A 17,219-nucleotide genomic window follows, 5' to 3' on the forward strand; every position below is an offset into this window, starting at 1 on the left:
GCGTGGAAAGGAACCAGAGGAACCGTCGCCCATAGAAACTTCTAAAAGCTTACACACATTCATACACACAGCGATACACCGTTGCCTTGGAAACCAAGTCAACCACCTCACCCCTCCTCGGCGACCCCGGCACCCACTCTTTTGGGCCAGGGGTCCTGGCCCGTAGGAGGCCGGGACCGGGAGGGTGGGGTCCTCTCTTGCGGCCCCGCCCCGGGCCTCGTTCCCCGGGGCGCCTACCGAGTAGAGGAGCACGACAGCGCCGGGACTGGCGGAGCCGACGGAGAAGCTAGAGTTAGATGAGCTGGAAGAATCCATGATGCGGCTGCCGTCCGGGCGGGGCCTGAAATTCTTTGCTAAGCGGTCGTAGTGATGCTGCTGGGGGCGGTTCTTCCGCGCAGGGCGGCCCGACCTCGCCTAGGGCGGCGGCACCCTCTGCGGCCGCTCTTCAGGACCCCGGGCGCCACCATCTTAACCAGGACGGAAGCCGCGCCGGGACCCGCGACGCACGCGCGCGCGCGCGCAGCGCGTCAGAACTCGGAAGTGTGTGCGTCCGGGCGGGCTCTGGGCGGCACGGCCGTGGCAGACCCCGCGATGGCCCAGGAGCGGGGATCGGAGGCCCCCGCGCCTCCGGGTTCTCAGACACTTCTGGATGCCCTGCTCCGGAACCTCTACGACTTCGGTGAGTGAGGGGCCTCGGAGCCCACGTGGAGAGCGGACTTGCAGCCGAGGTGTCTGCTGTGCCTTCCGAACTGGGTCGCCTTTGGCGTTCAAGGCTAAAGGTTCTTGCACGTGGAGCACCCCTCCCTTTGCAGACCTGGTTCCCAGGATGGGTTCAGCACACACCTGCGTCCGACTTCCCCCCTTCTCCCCCCCCCCCGCCCCCACCTTCAGCGTCTGTTGTTACTCTTTACGAATACAGCCTCCCACGTCGCCCCTGAGTGTGGGCACTACTTAGTTACTCGTCATGAGCACCAAGGCTGTCAGGTTTAAAGGGTTCTCGGAATAGCCCACCCTTTCACATTTCTCGGCCCTCTCGGAAGCCCACTGCCCACCCCACATTCTCCCCCAAACTCGGTGATCCTGGTGCCCTGGTACCACCTTGTGACGTTGGTGCCCCATCCTTCAGTGTGTTCCTCCCCCCACGGACTTCAGAGAACGTTTTCACGCGAAGCTTTTTTGCTGCAGGCTTTTCTTCGTTAAGTTGGCCAGCCTGTGGTCTCCTTTTATCTTGACTGGGGAAAAGGAAATACAAAAAGGTCATTGGGATTGGCAACCGCCAGGCACTTTAGTAGGAAGACAGTTACACACACTGAAGAACTTTCTCCAGGGAAGGCGACATCCCTTGTTCATGCAACAGAGATGATTGTTAGGCGTTAACGCCCTTAAGGAGCAAGCATTTCTTAAATTTGTAAGGTGATGTTTCAAAAGCTATTTTAGTTTGGAGCCATTGCTCAAAATGATCAGTTTATTTAAACAGTAAACACAATAGCTAAAAGTATAGAGAATTTCCTATGCACTCCATATTTTTCACGTATTTACTCATTTAATTTTCACAACCCAGTGAACTTGATCCTGTCCTTAATCCCATTATTACAAATGGAGAAACCAGCACTAGAGGTTAAAATGCTTCCCAAAGCTCACCTAGCTAGTAATTTGCAGAGCCTGGGTTCCAATCCTCAGACTCCCTCGTATGTACATTCCCTGTATTTGTATGGACTTCGACTCTGGACGATAGGAAGACTGTGATACTTACCTATACCCCTAGAAAGTGTTAAAAAAACAAATAAAACAAAACACCAGCTGCAGTGGCAGACATTTTCAGCACTAAACGTGAGCCAATTGGGATTACCAGTTCCTGGGATTATTGCCTTGATGTCACTTTTATTACGGAACAAGGTGAGAACTTTTTATGCTGCAAGGGTCAAAGGCATGGATACAGTCAGTTACCTAGGAAAAGATGTTGCATTTTGGATTCTTTTCTTTTTTAATGTTTATTGATTTTTGAGACAGAGAGAGAGAGAGAGAGAAAGAGAGAGGCAGGGGGTCTGAAGCAGGCTCTGGATGTGGGGCCCACACTCACCACGAACTGCGAGATCATGACCTGCGCCAAAGGCAGGCGCCTAACCAACTGAACCACCCAGGCGCCCCACGCATTTTGGGATTCTATGAATTGTGCAAATACATCCCTATCTGAAGGAAAAGAAATCGTTTGTTTTTTTTTTTTCTTTGTATTTCTGGGTGTTGACAGCTGTGGCGTATGTACAAGTGCCTTCATCTCATTCGATAGAACCAAAAATATTTATCTTTCCACTCTGTGTTTGAACAAACAGGGGAGACAGAAGATGAGGCAGAAGAGAAAAGGATCAGAAAGAAGGGAGAAAACAAGAGGAGAGATGTAGGGACTCCAGTGACCTTGGCAGCAGACCCAGCTCCTGTACCTGGTTCTCCCGTGAGAGGCCAAAGGAAGAGAGTCTCCAGCTTCTTCAAGGAACTCAGGGAAGAGCTGCAGGGTGTTCCTGCTGTGACCCCCACCAGCTCTCCTTCAGGACCAGACGCCCCTAGTGCTACGGCATCTCCCTCAACACTGAGGAACGGCAGGGAGCGAGTACAAGTGATAGAATTTCACAGCAGAAATAAAAAAAGGAAAGGGAAGCCGGATCAAGATGAGAACACACAGGTAATGAGTTGGTTAGTTTCAATGTATGTGTTGGAAACCCTGATATTGCAGTTGGAGAGAAGTATCTTTTTGTTTCTTTGTTAAAATTTTTTATTTATTTAAGTAATCTCTACCCTCCCCTCCCCTCCATGGAGCTCGAACTCCTGACCTCGAGATCAAGAGTCGCATGCTTTTCCGACTGAGCCAGCCAGGCGCACCTAGATGAGTACTTTTACAGACCGTGTCAGAGGTCCCCAGAACAACCCTCAGGCTTGAGGATTGGCTAAAAGCATTCACAGGACTCAGGACTTGGCCATAGTCATCGTCACGGTCACGAATTATTACAGCAAAAGGATACAGAGGAAAACTAGCGAAGGGAAAAGGTGCATGTGGCCAAGTCTGAAGGAAACCAGGTGCAGGTTTCCAGAGGTCCCTACCCAGTGGAGTTGTGTGGGATGCGTTTAATTTCCACCCGCAGTGATTCGTGACAGCAGGTCGGAAGTGTTGCCGACCAGGGAAGTTCACTCCAGCCTGGGTGTCCAGGGTTTTTATTGGGGGTCGGTTGTGTAGACATCCAGACTGACCTTAGTTATTGAAGCTCTTAGACCCCCAGGAAAAAGGACGTGTTCACCATAAATCCCACGGCTAGTGTAAACTATCCGGGCAGCCTTGACTCAGGGGCTCGGGGATGTAAAAACACTCTTATCAGACAATACTCCAACGCAAGCCTGCCGAGTTGACTCTTTCATGCGCCTGGAGCTTCTGCTTAACTGTGCTCTGAGAAAACGGAGTCATTCGGCCACTATTTCTGGCTGCTATTGTAGGCACTGGGTTCTAGCATTGAACAAAATAGACGAAACTGCTCCCTCTCAAGGAACTCCCCTTCTCACGGAAAGCAGTTTGATTTCACTGAGCGGTAATCTCAGAATGAGTTTGGAAGTCTCACTCAAAATTCAGTCCAGGAGAGAGGTATGGTTGCATATCCAGCTTTGCCCACAAGGATATCATTATGGTTTGGTCAAATTCATTGCAGAACTCCAGGGACTCTATTTCTGTTGCATTCTTCATGTCCTATAAACTTCTGTCTGTCGTAAACGGAAAAGGGGATTGTATTAGTTTCTAGGGCTGCTGGGCAGAAATTCATTCTCTCACAGTTCTAGAGACCAGGAGGCCAGAATCAAAGTGTTGGCTGGCTAGGCACCTTCCGCTCTGAAAGAGAATCCTTCCTTGCTTCTTTCAGCTGCTGGTGGCTCTAAGTGTTCGTTGGCCTGTGGCTGCGTCACCCTAACCTCTGCCTGTGTCTACACATGGCCGCCTTCTCTATATGTCTGAGTCTTAAATCTCCCTCTGTCTCTTCAAAGCACAGCTGTCATTGGATTTAGGGCCTACCCGAAATCTAGAATGGGTCTTGTCATGAGATCCTTAATTACACTACAAAGACCCTTTTCCCGCAATAAGATCCATTCATTGATTCTGGGGGTTTAGAACATGTCTCTTTGGAGACCACAACTCAACCCGCTGCAAAGACAGTCAGGCTTGCATGGTTCTCAGTGAACACGTGTGTGCATGTGCTGGTCGGTGTCCAGTGCTTACCACATCTTTTTTACGATTTAAAAACCATCTGTATAATCTTCCCTAGAATTCAGGTAGCACTTCATGTCAAGTGAAGTGATCCTCATCAGGATCTCTTCCTCAAAGATTAATAGGGCTTTTTGTAATAATCTACCTTTATTTTAGGATTCCCGGTCAGTTCCCGGCTCATACTCCAAATGCTGGGGCACTGGGCACTGTTAGAGGTGGACTAGGAAACGGATTCCCTTGGTCCTTCAGCCAGCAGGAACTCCCAAGCTGATCAGCCAGGGAAACTCACAAGAGATCAGTATTAGCATAGTGTCCCCCAGTGTGCCATACAGATGTTAGTATTTTCTGTGTGTGCCGTGCAGTGAGAAAGGTTGGGAAACAGTGCTTTGCATTATATATAATTCTGCATTTGGGGAGTTTAGCAAAGCATCTGAGTACCCTCCCTCATTTCCTCAGGTCCTCGGTCTTTTGTTTCCTCCTACACCTGCTTGTGTTCTCTCTAGAATGGAAAGTTTTCTAGTGGAAAGGACAAAAAGGTTAGCGTTGAATGAATGCATTTCTCTGTCTCTTAATAATAGATCATCTGCAGCAGGCTGTTAGATTTATTTTCTTCCAATTCCAATTGATCCCTTTTTCATTGTAGTTGGTTTTTCTCAGGAACCTCAGCTCATTGGACACTTTGGACCTCCTGACCCTAATGAAACTTCTCAGTTGCCCTTGGCCGTTCTGCCCTTTCCTCCTTTTTAAAATTGATCCTTAGAATTTTTTTTACGTTTAATTTTGAGAGAGAGAGAGAGCGTGTGAGCGTGCAAGTGGGGGAGGGGCAGAGAGCGAGAGGGAGACACAAAATCTGCACAAGCTCCTGGCTCTGAGCGATGCGGGGCTCAAACTCAAGAACCGCGAGATCATGACCTGAGCTGAAGTCGGACGCTTAACCAGCTGAGCCACCCAAGAGCCCCTAAAATTGATTCTTTTGAAAATGTGAATGTGTCTGGCTAAGGAGACGGGATATGGACACAATAAAAACACATATGCCTGTAAAAAGACTTCAGCCTGTTGGCATTGCAACATGTAAATAAATACAAACGAATACAACACTGCTTATTAATGGCATATCCTGGATCTAGGGAACGCCAGGTAAGGAACAGTCAGTCGGCTGGGAGTAATTGGGATATGTGATGCCATGCTAAGAGTTTGTACCACATAGTAAAAGATAGTTGTGGCCCCTGCTCTCTGCAAGCTTACAGGTCATTGTAGGACAGTTCAAACAGACATGGAATCAGCAAAGAAGTGTAATAATGATAGCCTGCATGGAGTCAGCTGGTCGTCTTTGGAGAATATTTGAGAGGTACTAACCAGTTAGATAACCCGGCTGGCCCTGCCTGAACCCAGGAAGTGACCGTCTTTCCCTAGAACTTAGGCTTGTGCCATAAATACTGTGATTAAAGTGCATTGTGTATTGAAACAGTTTTTCAATGGTGTGGTATGGTGATTTATAATAAGAAAAAATATATATACATATACTTGGTGTGTGTGTGTGTGTGTATGTATATATCTATATCTGTATCTGTATCTGTACATATCTATTTATGTTTTCTTTGTCCCCTGTTTCAGGCACAAAACCCTTATAACCCTTGGACTTTCCTAGGTGATAAGAGCAGTAAAGGTATCTTTTGTAATGAGTGAGTTGGAAAGGCTGTAAAGATGGGACAGACTGCCAGGTGAACCCACCCCGTGACAAGAGGTTTGGAACTTTCAATCCTGTCTCTCTGACCTCTGAGGAGAGGTAAAGGGCTGGAGGTTGAAGTTATTGCCAATAGCCAGCGATTTAGTCCATCATACTTAGGTAGCAAAGCCTCTATAAACGCAAAAGGGTTTGGAAAGCTTGTGGGTTGGTGAACACTTGTAGGTGCTTAGCGAGTGACACGCTCAGAGAGGACATGGGAGTGCCTTGTCCTGTCCCACCCGCTGTACCCTGTGCGTCTCCCCCATCTGGCTGTTCCTGACTTGTATCCTTCTGTAATAAATCAGCAATCTAGTCAGTTAGGTTTCCTGAGTTCTGTGAGCTGCTCTAGCAAATTCAGCCAACCCAAGGAAGGAGTCGTGGGGACTTGTAACCTGTGGGTAGCCAGTCCTAAGTACAGGTAACAACCTGGGCTTGCAGCATATGAAGCGAGGGACAGTCTTGTAGGACTGAGCCCTTAGTCTGTGCAGTGTGGTGCTGTCTCCAGATAGAGTTGGATTATAGCTGGTGTGGGAGGATTGCTTGTCGGCTGTGGGGGGAAACCCTCCCCGCTGACATCACCCCCTTGAATGGGTTCATCTGGGAACTTGGCCACCATTTATGTAACATTTTACCCATCCCAGGTGTCTAACCTACAGATGAACTTCCTAATCCTATCCTTTTTACAGCGGAGTGACTATAGAAGTAGTCTCTCAGGAAACAGTAGGTAAAAGATCACCTGTGTACTTACTTATTCCACAAATAATTTGGGTGCCAACTATTTGTCAGACCCAGAAGATCCAATGGTGAATGAGAGAGAGTCCTCTGCCCTCATGGAGTATACTCTCTACTGGTGGGGTCAACCAAACTCCAGGTAAATTAATAATATAATTAAAAAGTTATAAACCTTCTGAAGGAAAAGAAATAGGGCCTTGAGAGTAGCAGGCAGAACCTCCTTTCGGTAGAGTCGGTGGAAGTCTCAGGAGAAGGTGACAAAGCTCTGCTGAGGTTTGTCAGAGACAGGAGCCGGGAGACTAACGCGGGTGGATAGTACACAGCATTGCCAGCGTCCGGATGCGTGAGAAGGCCTAATGTGTTCTGGAAGCTGGAAGCCTAGTGGAGGAGGACAGAGAGGAGAATGGTATGAGCTGCGGTGGAGGAACAGGCCAAGGCCAGCCCCTGCCGGGTCTCGTACGCAATGGTAAGACCTTTGGAGTTCAGTTTAAAGGATGTGGAAAGCCAGCAGAGAGTTTTAAGGGCATGAGGTGATCTGACTTAACCTTTTAAACATCACTCAGGCCTCTGTGTGGTAACTAGATTACAGGGAAGCGGTAGCAGAGGCCTGCAGGAGCTGAATCAGGAGTTGACCGCAGCGGTGCTGGGTCAGGATGGGTGGCCTGACGGAATATGAGGAATGAGTGCGTGAACCATTCTTGAATGGGTGCAAGGCTGCCTACGAGGAAGGGTCTTGAGAAATGAAAGCGTCGGGTGTGGCTGGAAATGACACAAGTGTTGTTTGGCTCACAGGGATGTCTCACCAGTGTTTTTTCCACCCTTAACGTCGGCCCCTGCCCTGAACCTTAGCCTCCTTTGTGGCCTCCATAGAAAAGAAGGGGTAAGAAAGACAATAGAAATAATAGGACGGTGGACTCTAGATCAGAAGGGGCTCTTGGTTCCTGGGGCCTGGACCCAGGTGCATGTAGACTGTTCCTGAGCAGGTAGCCAATCACTCCTAATTACCAAGATGCGCTGGTGCTTACTGCGTTCCACGAGTGATGATTTCTGTTCCCTAATTCGTTATCTCGTGGAATCCTCACAATTCATGCGCCCTGTCTTCATGTTACAGAGGAAATTGATGCCTGGAGAGGTGAGGGTGCATGCCTGCGTTTAAACAGTCAGCCGCCCCATACCTGCAATCCCAGAACCCCGGAGCTTTGGAAGTCACAGTTAATGTTTCGTTTCGAAGTTTGATGCAGATAGATTTATTTGGCAGCAAAACCTGAACTGAACTCAGATGAGGCTTAGGAATTATTTCTGTTTGTTGCATTTGGCATGAATATCCATAGATCCTGCTGCAGAAATGTGAACGTGCTTAATGGATTATGGGTTGCTGTCTCGGCCCCCACTGGAAATGACATATGATATTCAGTATAGTCACAGTATTACCTTTCTAAAATGTGAAAACTTCTTAATTTTCTAAGGATTCCACACAAAGAATTATGGATGTGAAGTAAATACCAGAGCTCAGGTTCGGACCCCGGGGTTTCTGGCTGTGTGAGAGCTGTGTGCCTCACCACTATGCCAGAAAGAGAGAATACAGGTCAGGTTAGGCTCTTTGTCCTTTGAGTAACACAAGTGCACTGCTTCCCAGCATCTTCACTAGATAGAAAGACCTGTCCCCAAGTTATTTCCCCAGGTTCTTACTTTGTTCCACACCCCTGTTCTTTGCGAGATCCAGTGTCAGATAGGTGTAAGAGTAATGTAGTTGAAGAAACGTCTCCTCAAGAAGATCAAGTACATTTCCTGATGCTCTTGGAACTGCTTGCATTTAAATTACATATATGTTATTATATTTTTACAAATACGGTTATGTAGATACATACTTTGTATTTATATTTTTTATTTGTATTTTTAAGGAGGCTCCATGCCCAGCACGGAGCCCAGTGCAGGGCTTGAACTCACGACCATGAGATCAAGACCTGAGCCGAGACGGAGAGTTGGATGCCTAACTGACTAAGCCATCCAGGTGCCCCAGAACTGCTTGCTTTTTAAAACGAGACTGTTTATTTCCCCAGCTACTCTCTAATTGGACAAAGGTTGGACAGTGTAGCTGATAGAATAGAAGAATCTAACCAGTGCAGGAGAAAGTACTTGCGGTCAGCAAGTCAACCTGTGGATGAGTTCACTGAGCCTAGGGGGCTGCGGGCCTTTATCCATCGTCCCCGTGCATTTCTCCCAAACGGTTTCTTCTTTCCACAGCTTTCTTTCTTCATAGCCTAACACGCAAGTTCTCAAAATCTGCAGACATTTCTCTTTCCTGTGTGTGGGACAGTAAGGCTTTGCCGGTCAAGTTAGATTAGGCTGTGGTTTAATAACGTAGTCCCTCCGTCTTAGTGGTTCGAAGGCAAAAATTAATTATTTTGATATCTCCTAAGGACAGACTGCTCTGCCCTACACCGTCCTCAGCTAGGGGCCGGGGCTAATAGGGGCTCCACCATCTGGAAGGTTCTTAGTTGCTTTGGTGAAGAAGGGGAGTCAACAGATGACTGGTAGAGAGAGGCTCCATGTGCAAGGGGCACACTTCCTTTCTGCTCACACTTCTTTGGCCACAGAAGGTCACGTGGCCCTGTCTAGCTTCAGGTAGGCAGCAAAGCCTAGAAGCAGAAGAGGACCCGGTATTGTCTGCAGGTGCTGTGCCTCCTACTGCAGTGGGTCCGAGGGGCAAGAAAACAGGGAAAACCACCGATTGTTTCTCTACCAGGCAATACGTTATGAATAATGTACTGAAGTGGCTTTAAAGCTGTGAATAAAAGTTAGGTAATAGTGGGGGGGGGGGGGGTCATGCCTATGGATTCAACATCACAAAATAATTAGCTAAGAATTATTTTCCAAATGTTTATTTTTATTGTAAACAAGGATCTAGAGGGGCACCTGGATGACTCAGTCAATTAAGTGTCCGACTTCTGCTCGGGTCGTGATCTCACGGTTCGTGGATTCAAGCCCCGTATCAGGCTCTGTGCTATCGACACGGAGCCCGCTTTGGATTCTCGGTCTCCCTCTCTCTCTGTGCCCGTCCCCAGCTCGTGCTCTTTCTCTCTCAAAAATAAACATTAAAAAAATTTTTTTTGAATAAAAATGAAAAGATAAATAAACAAGGATCTAGAATCCAGACCTTTTCTCAAATATATCGACGGCTACAAAGCTGAGGAGTTTCTACAGCAAGATGATCTGTGTGAGGCCAGGCCTGCCACTCAGGTCTCCACAGCCCCTCGGCCCAGGTGTCCCCACGGCCAAGATAAACAGACGCCTGCATGCAAGGACTGGGTAATCTGTGGGCTGGTGTTGGGTGAAGCAGGGACATCAGAAGCCATGCCCCTGTCCTTTGGGGGCCAATTTCTCCCCCAGACCCAGGGGTTTCAGCCCTGCGGTGACTGTAGCACAGGTGGCTAGGAATTTTATTACAGTGCTTCCTTCCTCTTGCTGATCTTCTAGTAATAGTCAGGGGCATCTGTGACATCTCCAGTATTGCGGGAAATCTGATGTTCCTGAAAGAAATTTTCAACTTGAAAGAGTTTAGCCATTACTTGATTGGATGGTTGGGACAGAAGAAGAAAGATAAACAACTACTTCAATACTTAGAAATGGAGTTAAATGTTTCATGGGATTTTGGAGGCTGTGACCAGCATACAGGTTTCCTTTTTTCTTCCTAAATTTTATCTTCGAGCACACGTGGGTTAGAGGGGCAGCACGACGGGGGTGGGGTGCGGGGAGGGACAGACGAAGGCAAAATCCCAAGCCGGCTGCATGCTCAGCGCAGAGCCCAACGTGGGGCTTGATCCCACAATCCTGGGATCATGACCCGAGACAGCAGTTGGACACTCAACTGACCGAGCCACCAGGGCACTCCTACGGTGTTTCTTTTTAACATATAATTTATATTTGAGGATCTGGATGATCCTGAAGTCATTAAGACTTAAGCCATTTGTTTTCCAAAAGTGGTATTAGTGTTCATCATATTGAGTAGATTAGACGCACGTACCAGTGGAGAAGAGTTTTTACCTTCAAGGTAGACGTAGACTTTTTCCAGTCATGGAACAGGAAGTAAGACTTTCTGGGATAAATGAATGGAGGTGCCTGGCGTCCTCCACGTGCCCGTGGTCTTAATTAAGGCATTTGAGTCTGTGCAATACACGATCGAAGAAAATCGTAAACGTAGTAAAAGTCAGGAATCTTGATAAACTAATGCGGAAGGTGCATTTATTGGGACTGAGAGCACAGAACGAGGCCGCATGCTTAGAGCATCCTTGGTGGTGCCCTGTTCTGTCTGTCACCATCAGCACATGGGCCTGCAAGAGTCTGTGTGCGGCGTGACAGCGGGTGAGCAGTGTTGTGGTGCCTCCCAGGAGTCTTGTGACTTCGCAGCATTGGCCACGTCTTCCTGTTTATTGGACGTCGCTAACATCTACCATTGCACACTTCATCCACTTTCATCGTAAGAACCCCTCTGTGAGGTCAGTACATGGCCTTGTGGAGACAGAGGCTGTCCCCTGTGGAAACAGTCACTGACTGACCCACACAGCCCAAACACAGCAGGGGTCGGGGGGACAGGCTGAGCTGAAATACAGCTCCCCTTTGCAGAAGGAGAGTCCAGGAGACCTGTAGATTGCAGTGTTTCTGGCACTTCCCAGCGTGGTGTGGGGTAGGGCACCGAGCCAACCCAGCCCCGACCCTCCCCACACCCCCACCTGCTGAGCAGGAGCAGCGGGAGGTCCCATCCTGGGAGCAGAGCAGCCGGCCATCCATCCCTCTTCACCACTGTCCTGTGAGGGAGAAGGGTGCCTTTTCTTTTTTAGAGCCTGCTTCCCGTTGGTCCAGATCTGGTGGCTGGAGTTGAGTAGCGACCGCTCTTGTTAACCAGATGGGACAGTGTATTTCCTTCAAATCTCAAGCTTCTGGTCAATTCTGTGGGTCAGTAACCGTAGCTAGTAGATGCACCAATATAAAGAGTTACATGCTTTGCAGGCTTTTGCAGTATCATCATTTTCTGTTGGGAAGTATAAGCCATTCTAGAAATCTGATGTTCCTGAAAGAAATACTCAAGTCAAGAGAGTTTTGTTAGCCATCATTCTAATGGCTGGATGGGAAGAAGAAAGAAGAGAAAGAATTATTCAAATATAATACTACCCTCCAGAATCCCTCAAACACCCACCCTTTTTTAAACCCCACACCAAACAGAATCTTGTACATGTGGTTTATGAGAGACAGACATTAGTCTCTCTCATCATTTTTTTTATTTTTGTTTTTTTTATTTTTATTTATTTTTATTTTTTATTTTTATTTTTATTTTAAAAAAATTTCTCATCCTGGAGTACCTGGTTGGCTCAGTTGGTTAAGCATCCGACTTTGGCTCAGGTCATGGCCTCATGGTTTGTGAGTTCGAGCCCTACGTTGGGCTCTGTGTTGACAGCTCAGAGCCTTGAGCCTGCTTTGGATTCTGTGTCTCCCTCTCTCGTGCTCTGTCTCACTCACTCTCGAGAATAAATGTTAAAAAAAATTTAAGAGAAATTTCTCATCCTTTCTTAAGCTTTGAGACTTCAAAAGGTTTTTTTTCTTCCATTAACTGGTCATTAGGCTTTTGTGCAACATGCTTGTGTTATTGTTCGGTATGTAGACATCTGGGCCAGTTTCTGGGCTTTTTAAAACATGGCTACCCTGGGGGTGCCTGGGTGGCTCAGTAGGTTCAGCGTCTGGCTGTTGATCTCTGCTCACATCATGATCTACTGGTTCGAGCGTTCAGGCCCTGCATCGGAGCCTGCTTGGGATTCTCTCTCTCCCTCTCTCTCTCTGCCTCTCCCCCGCTCATGCACACACATATGTGCACTCTCTCTCAAAATAAATAAGCTGAAAAACAAAAAAACATGACTACTCTGTTGGTGACAAATACTCTAATGATACAGTAACAGATGATCTTAATAAGAATTCTCTTTCTTTTCAGACCAAAACTAATATCCTTGGGAACGATGTGGATAGACAAGAATTTAACTTAGAGAAGGTATGTGTTTTGAAATTGTTAATCTTTTCAGCTTTATAACACACACACACACACACACACACACACACACACACACACACAAGAATATGCTTACATGTCCAGTGGTTGAGTAAATGGCTAAGCAAATCACACTACCTTCTCTTGGTGATTATTAGGCTGTCAGTTAAAACCCGAGGGCTTGTGACCACAATGCCAGTAATGCAGTGGTAAGTATGAAAAGCCAGGCGTGTGTATTTTGTAGTCAAAACTCGGTTTTTAAAAATGCATGAAAAAGAAGAGAGGAGGAAGGGATTGAGCTGCTAAGAGTGGGCACTGGTGACTTTTTCCTCTTCCTCTGCAGTGTCTTTAAACAAATGAGCAAACCCAGATCTGCATTTGAAACCTCCGTGAGGAATGGTTTCTCCTTGTGAGTGTGTTTGGAGGGGTACCTTTAAGTGGAAACACAGAGAGCATCTCTGCGTTTAATCCGAATTCTGTTGCTAATTTGTGTGGAGAGAAGTCTTTGCTTCACCTGTCCAAAATTAAACGTGGGAGAACGGAGACCTCCACAAGGCTGCGCAAACCACCCTCCACAGAGTTCTTGCGACAGCACGTTGTGTCTGACGTGTGTTACTCCCCGGGATGTATCTCCTGTCTGGAGTCTTTGGAACGCACCTGGGTCTGATTCTGCTTTGTGCCCACAGGCTCGCTTGGAAGTGCACCGGTTCGGGATCACGGGTTACGGAAAAGGAAAGGAAAGAGTCCTGGAACGGGAACGTGCCATAATGCTGGGTGCTCAGGTGGGGGGCTGCTTCCGTCTTCCAGCATCAGACAGGATACAAAAGCGGGGGAAGAGCCCGGGGCAAGTCAGGGCATGGGTCACTGGGAGGTCTTTGCAAAATAAAAAATGATATCTTTTTTTTTTTTTTCCTTTCATTTCAGCCTCCCAAAAATAGTTATGTGAATTACAAGGTCTTGCAGGAGCAAATCAAAGAAAAAAAGGCAGCAAAAGAAGAAGAAAAGAGAATGGTAGGAGTAATAGCCTTTTCGTTCCTAAGCTAGAACAGAAAGGTGGCTGCATTTGGCCACAGTGGAATGCTGGACTGGCTGCTTGGAAAGCAGTGTAGACAACAGTAAAATCTGGAGTTAGAGGATCATTTTCTCCACTTGTTCAGGTCCGCCTTATTCCGTAATACCAGCCAGGTAACCTGGCATATTTACATGAAAGGTTTGCTCTGAAATAGCAAACTCCCACTCGGATAACATAAGCTGCCTTGCTCTTTCTCCTGTATTGCATTTTACATTGTGTAGAACACGAGGACCCATGAAAAACCTCAGAGGAACAGAGGTTACCCTCGCTCCCTTTCATGTAAAACGGAAGATTCGATGTTTCTACTGTCAGTCTTTTCTGGAATGACCTTTCACACTCTGAAAGAGTTTTAGGAAAAAACTAAGTTTGTGTTCATACACCTACTTGAAAAAAAAAATTAAATGATAGCTTACTGGCTTTTGACCACAAACCTCGTCTTTTTTTTGAATCTCCATTATCCGTTATTGACACATATATTATCTTAAATTCTGAAATCAGGCCCAGGACACAGATATTTTCAAGAAAAAGAAGAGGAAAGGGCAGGAAGACAGGTGAGTGACACAGCATCAGCTACTGGGGTGGACTGATCTGGATAAGCATGCTGGATCAGTTGTGAAGATAGCACCTGGAGTTTACGCGGTGTTTCTAGCCCGTTAGAGTGCTTCACTGTCCCTCGTGGATTCTCAGCAAGTCCCGTGAAGGGAAGACCAGGTGTAGGACATGGCCCAAGATCGAATAGCTACCTCAGAACCAAACTGGGAATTTTCTCCGGTCTCCCATTTCCAAAGACCAGACACCTCAAGTGACTGGTGGAGAAGCTGAGATTGACGTTTCCAACAAAAGACTTGTGTCCCCCGCCTCAAGAGCCTGCTGATAAGACAGCACGGCCTGGGTCTCTACTGCCAGTTCCTTGACCTACCACGTAGGCAGGGCGCCACGGTCTGAGTACGGGACACTGATGTTGTTGCTCTACTTTTGTTTCTTAGCTTTTGTTCAAAAATGCCTTTTCTCCCTCCTTGAATTACTGGTTCAAAATCGACTTCTTTTGTCTTGGCCTTTTCCTTGGACTCCTAGTGAGCTTGCACGTGCCGTCAAGCGGTCGTTTGTTCTGACCATACCTGTCTGTCCGTTGAGGGTCCCCTGCGTGCCAGGCATATGGGTGTCTTGGGTGTCGGGAATATAGGCATCGTCACACTGGCAGTTTCCTTGTCTTTGAGGAGCTTACACTGTAGTGAGGGAGACACACCAAAACATATGAACAGGTTAGCGAGGGGATGTCAGGCCCCGGCAGGTTCTATGAAGAGGTGGCGCTAAAGCATCGGGGGAGAAAATCACCGGGGATGGGCCGGGATGTCATTCTAGGGGGGTGACATCTGAGTTGAGAGCTGAGTGAAGAGGAGGGGGCAGCCTGGAAAGATCTGTAGAGAACATTCCACATAGAAGAAACCAATGCAAAGGCCCTGAGTCAGGAAGGAGGCGGCATGTTTCTGGGGCCACGTGAAGGCCCGCAGTTGGGGCGGGGCAGTGGGGGGGGACGCACAGGGGGACACCTGGAGTTTGTAGGGGCGGGGCCCCGGCCACCTGGCTGGTGGTGCGATAGCCCTTCCTTGTAAGCTTAACTTCAGTACCCTTCCCTGATTTTTAACTGCAGGAGAGCCAAAAAGAAGAAATCAGCTCCCAGCATTTTGTCAAGTGGACGGATTGGACAGGTTGGAAAATTCAAAAATGGGACACTGATTCTGAGCCAGGTTGACATCAAGAAAATAAATTCCTCCCGAGTGGCTAAGTGAAGTACTTCATGACATAGAGGAACTCTGTACTAGAACTGGACCCCTATGAGACTTCTAGATTATTCTTAATTTATTTCATATTTTAGAGACTGCTTTTCTGTTTTAGGGGGAAACGTCAAGTAGAAATAATAAAATTTGTACCGGTGAGGTGTGTGTGTTTTATGGTGATAAGCGTACGGTGGGAAGGGCCAATCGCACTGTGAGTATAATTATAGCCAGCCTGTTGAAAAGGACGTTTAATCCTGTCCAGCGAGATTTATGCTAGATTGGCTCTGACTGGTGTTTTGTACCTCTGCATGTAATGGTTTTTCATAAACTTCATGATTTACTGATTTGTAAATGCTGATAATTAGCTTTAAGTTGCCTTTTTTAATTTTCTAAAAATGGTGTCATGGGGCGCCTGGGTGGCGCAGTCGGTTAAGCGTCTGACTTCAGCCAGGTCACGATCTCGCAGTCCGTGAGTTCGAGCCCCGCGTCAGGCTCTGGGCTGATGGCTCGGAGCCTGGAGCCTGTTTCCGATTCTGGGTCTCCCTCTCTCTCTGCCCCCCCCCCCCCGTTCATGCTCTGTCTCTCTCTATCCCAAAAATAAATAAAAAAACGTTGAAAAAAAAATTTTTTTTAAATGGTGTCATGTTACTTTGTCATGAAAGAATCACGTGTGATAATTTGTCAGTTGTTTTTGTGGGAAAAGCAGTTTTGATTTTTAGCCTACCACGTGCGTGAAATCTCTGTAAGAAGTTATGTAAATAGAACACAGCTTTTGTGGTATAGGTGATGTGACAGGTAACACAGCAGAGGATTTTAACCACACCTACATGTAAGCTAATGTCCTCTCCAGAATAATCACCGTGGATGGCTAAACATATTTTTTAAATTATGTTGCACTTACTGAAAGCGTCTGGAACTTCTCAAAGCTTGTGACCCAAACAAAAAGTCTTCAATGATAGTAATCACTTTGGCATTGTTTTTCTTTATGACAAAAAATCTTATCGCACGGTAACATTTTGGTCAAAACAAAGGGGTAAAAATGGCTGACGTTTTTATGTGGCTCCAAGGTGGACTCCAAGGCCATTGCCAAGTGAGGAGCTCCACAAAAGCCCTGAGTTGAAGCAAGAGTGGAATCAGCATTCTGTTTTCCAAGTTTATTTTGAAAGGCAGCACTTGGCAGAATACCTACTTTGGCAGTTTTTAAAAAAAAAATTTTTTTTTAATGTTTGTTTTTGGGAGAGCTGTCAGCACAAAGCCTGATGTGGGGCTCGAATTCGTGAACCGTGAACCTGAGCCAAAGTCAGACGCCCAACCAACTGGGCCACCCAGGCCCCCAGAGAGTGATTTTTTTTTAAAGGTGTAGAGGATCCCAAGCCTGACAAAGCACCAGGAAGTATCTGAAGACCTAGAGGTGACCTATCAGAGCAGCGACGGGGACAGTTTGGTTCCCCTTCTCTGCAGGCAGCCCAGGGTCCGAGGCCGCCCCACCCACCCCCGCCTCCACCGGCCTTGCAGCTCAGACAGCTGAACGCTTAGCCAGACTCTGGACCAGAACTGCAGACTCGTCCACTCGGGAGAAGCATGCAAGTTCTGAGTTTAGATTCCTCACCTCGCTTTGCTTTCACCTTTTAATTTACTGA

At 47.2% G+C, this 17,219-nt stretch overlaps 2 protein-coding genes across 3 annotated transcripts in view; one reads left to right on the plus strand and one right to left on the minus strand.

The window, feature by feature from the left end:
* The window catches only part of GNPAT (glyceronephosphate O-acyltransferase), a 33,783-nt gene extending 32,649 nt beyond the window's left edge, over positions 1 to 1,134 (minus strand). The window contains exon 1 of one of the 2 annotated variants that reach the window (XM_040464948.1): positions 1,099 to 1,134. In XM_040464948.1, coding sequence (XP_040320882.1) covers positions 1,099 to 1,119 — 21 coding nt within the window. In that variant the 5' untranslated portion in view covers positions 1,120 to 1,134. Of the gene's footprint in view, positions 1 to 237; positions 346 to 1,098 lie in introns of those variants that run through there. The other variant, XM_040464947.1, reaches the window with a different exon arrangement.
* Positions 340 to 15,935, plus strand: FSAF1 (40S small subunit processome assembly factor 1). The gene is made up of 7 exons (XM_040464950.1): positions 340 to 679; positions 2,331 to 2,677; positions 12,676 to 12,732; positions 13,416 to 13,511; positions 13,654 to 13,740; positions 14,300 to 14,352; positions 15,453 to 15,935. Exons 1-7 carry the CDS (start codon positions 370 to 372, stop codon positions 15,589 to 15,591), a joined length of 1,089 nt encoding a protein of 362 aa, XP_040320884.1. The 5' UTR covers positions 340 to 369; the 3' UTR covers positions 15,592 to 15,935.
* The last annotated feature ends 1,284 nt before the right edge of the window (positions 15,936 to 17,219 follow it).

The sequence above is a fragment of the Herpailurus yagouaroundi genome, unplaced genomic scaffold (assembly GCF_014898765.1).
Source record: "Herpailurus yagouaroundi ecotype Mexico unplaced genomic scaffold, PumYag 530, whole genome shotgun sequence".
Lineage (NCBI taxonomy): Eukaryota > Metazoa > Chordata > Mammalia > Carnivora > Felidae > Herpailurus > Herpailurus yagouaroundi.

Bases quoted from the DNA above. Each gene is read 5' to 3' on its own strand.
- FSAF1 (XM_040464950.1), top strand. From the start codon at position 370: ATGCTGCTGGGGGCGGTTCTTCCGCGCAGGGCGGCCCGACCTCGCCTA. The intron at 2,678-12,675 runs GTAATGAGTTGG...CTTTCTTTTCAG, and splicing joins ATCAAGATGAGAACACACAG to ACCAAAACTAATATCCTTGG. The intron at 12,733-13,415 runs GTATGTGTTTTG...TTGTGCCCACAG, and splicing joins AAGAATTTAACTTAGAGAAG to GCTCGCTTGGAAGTGCACCG.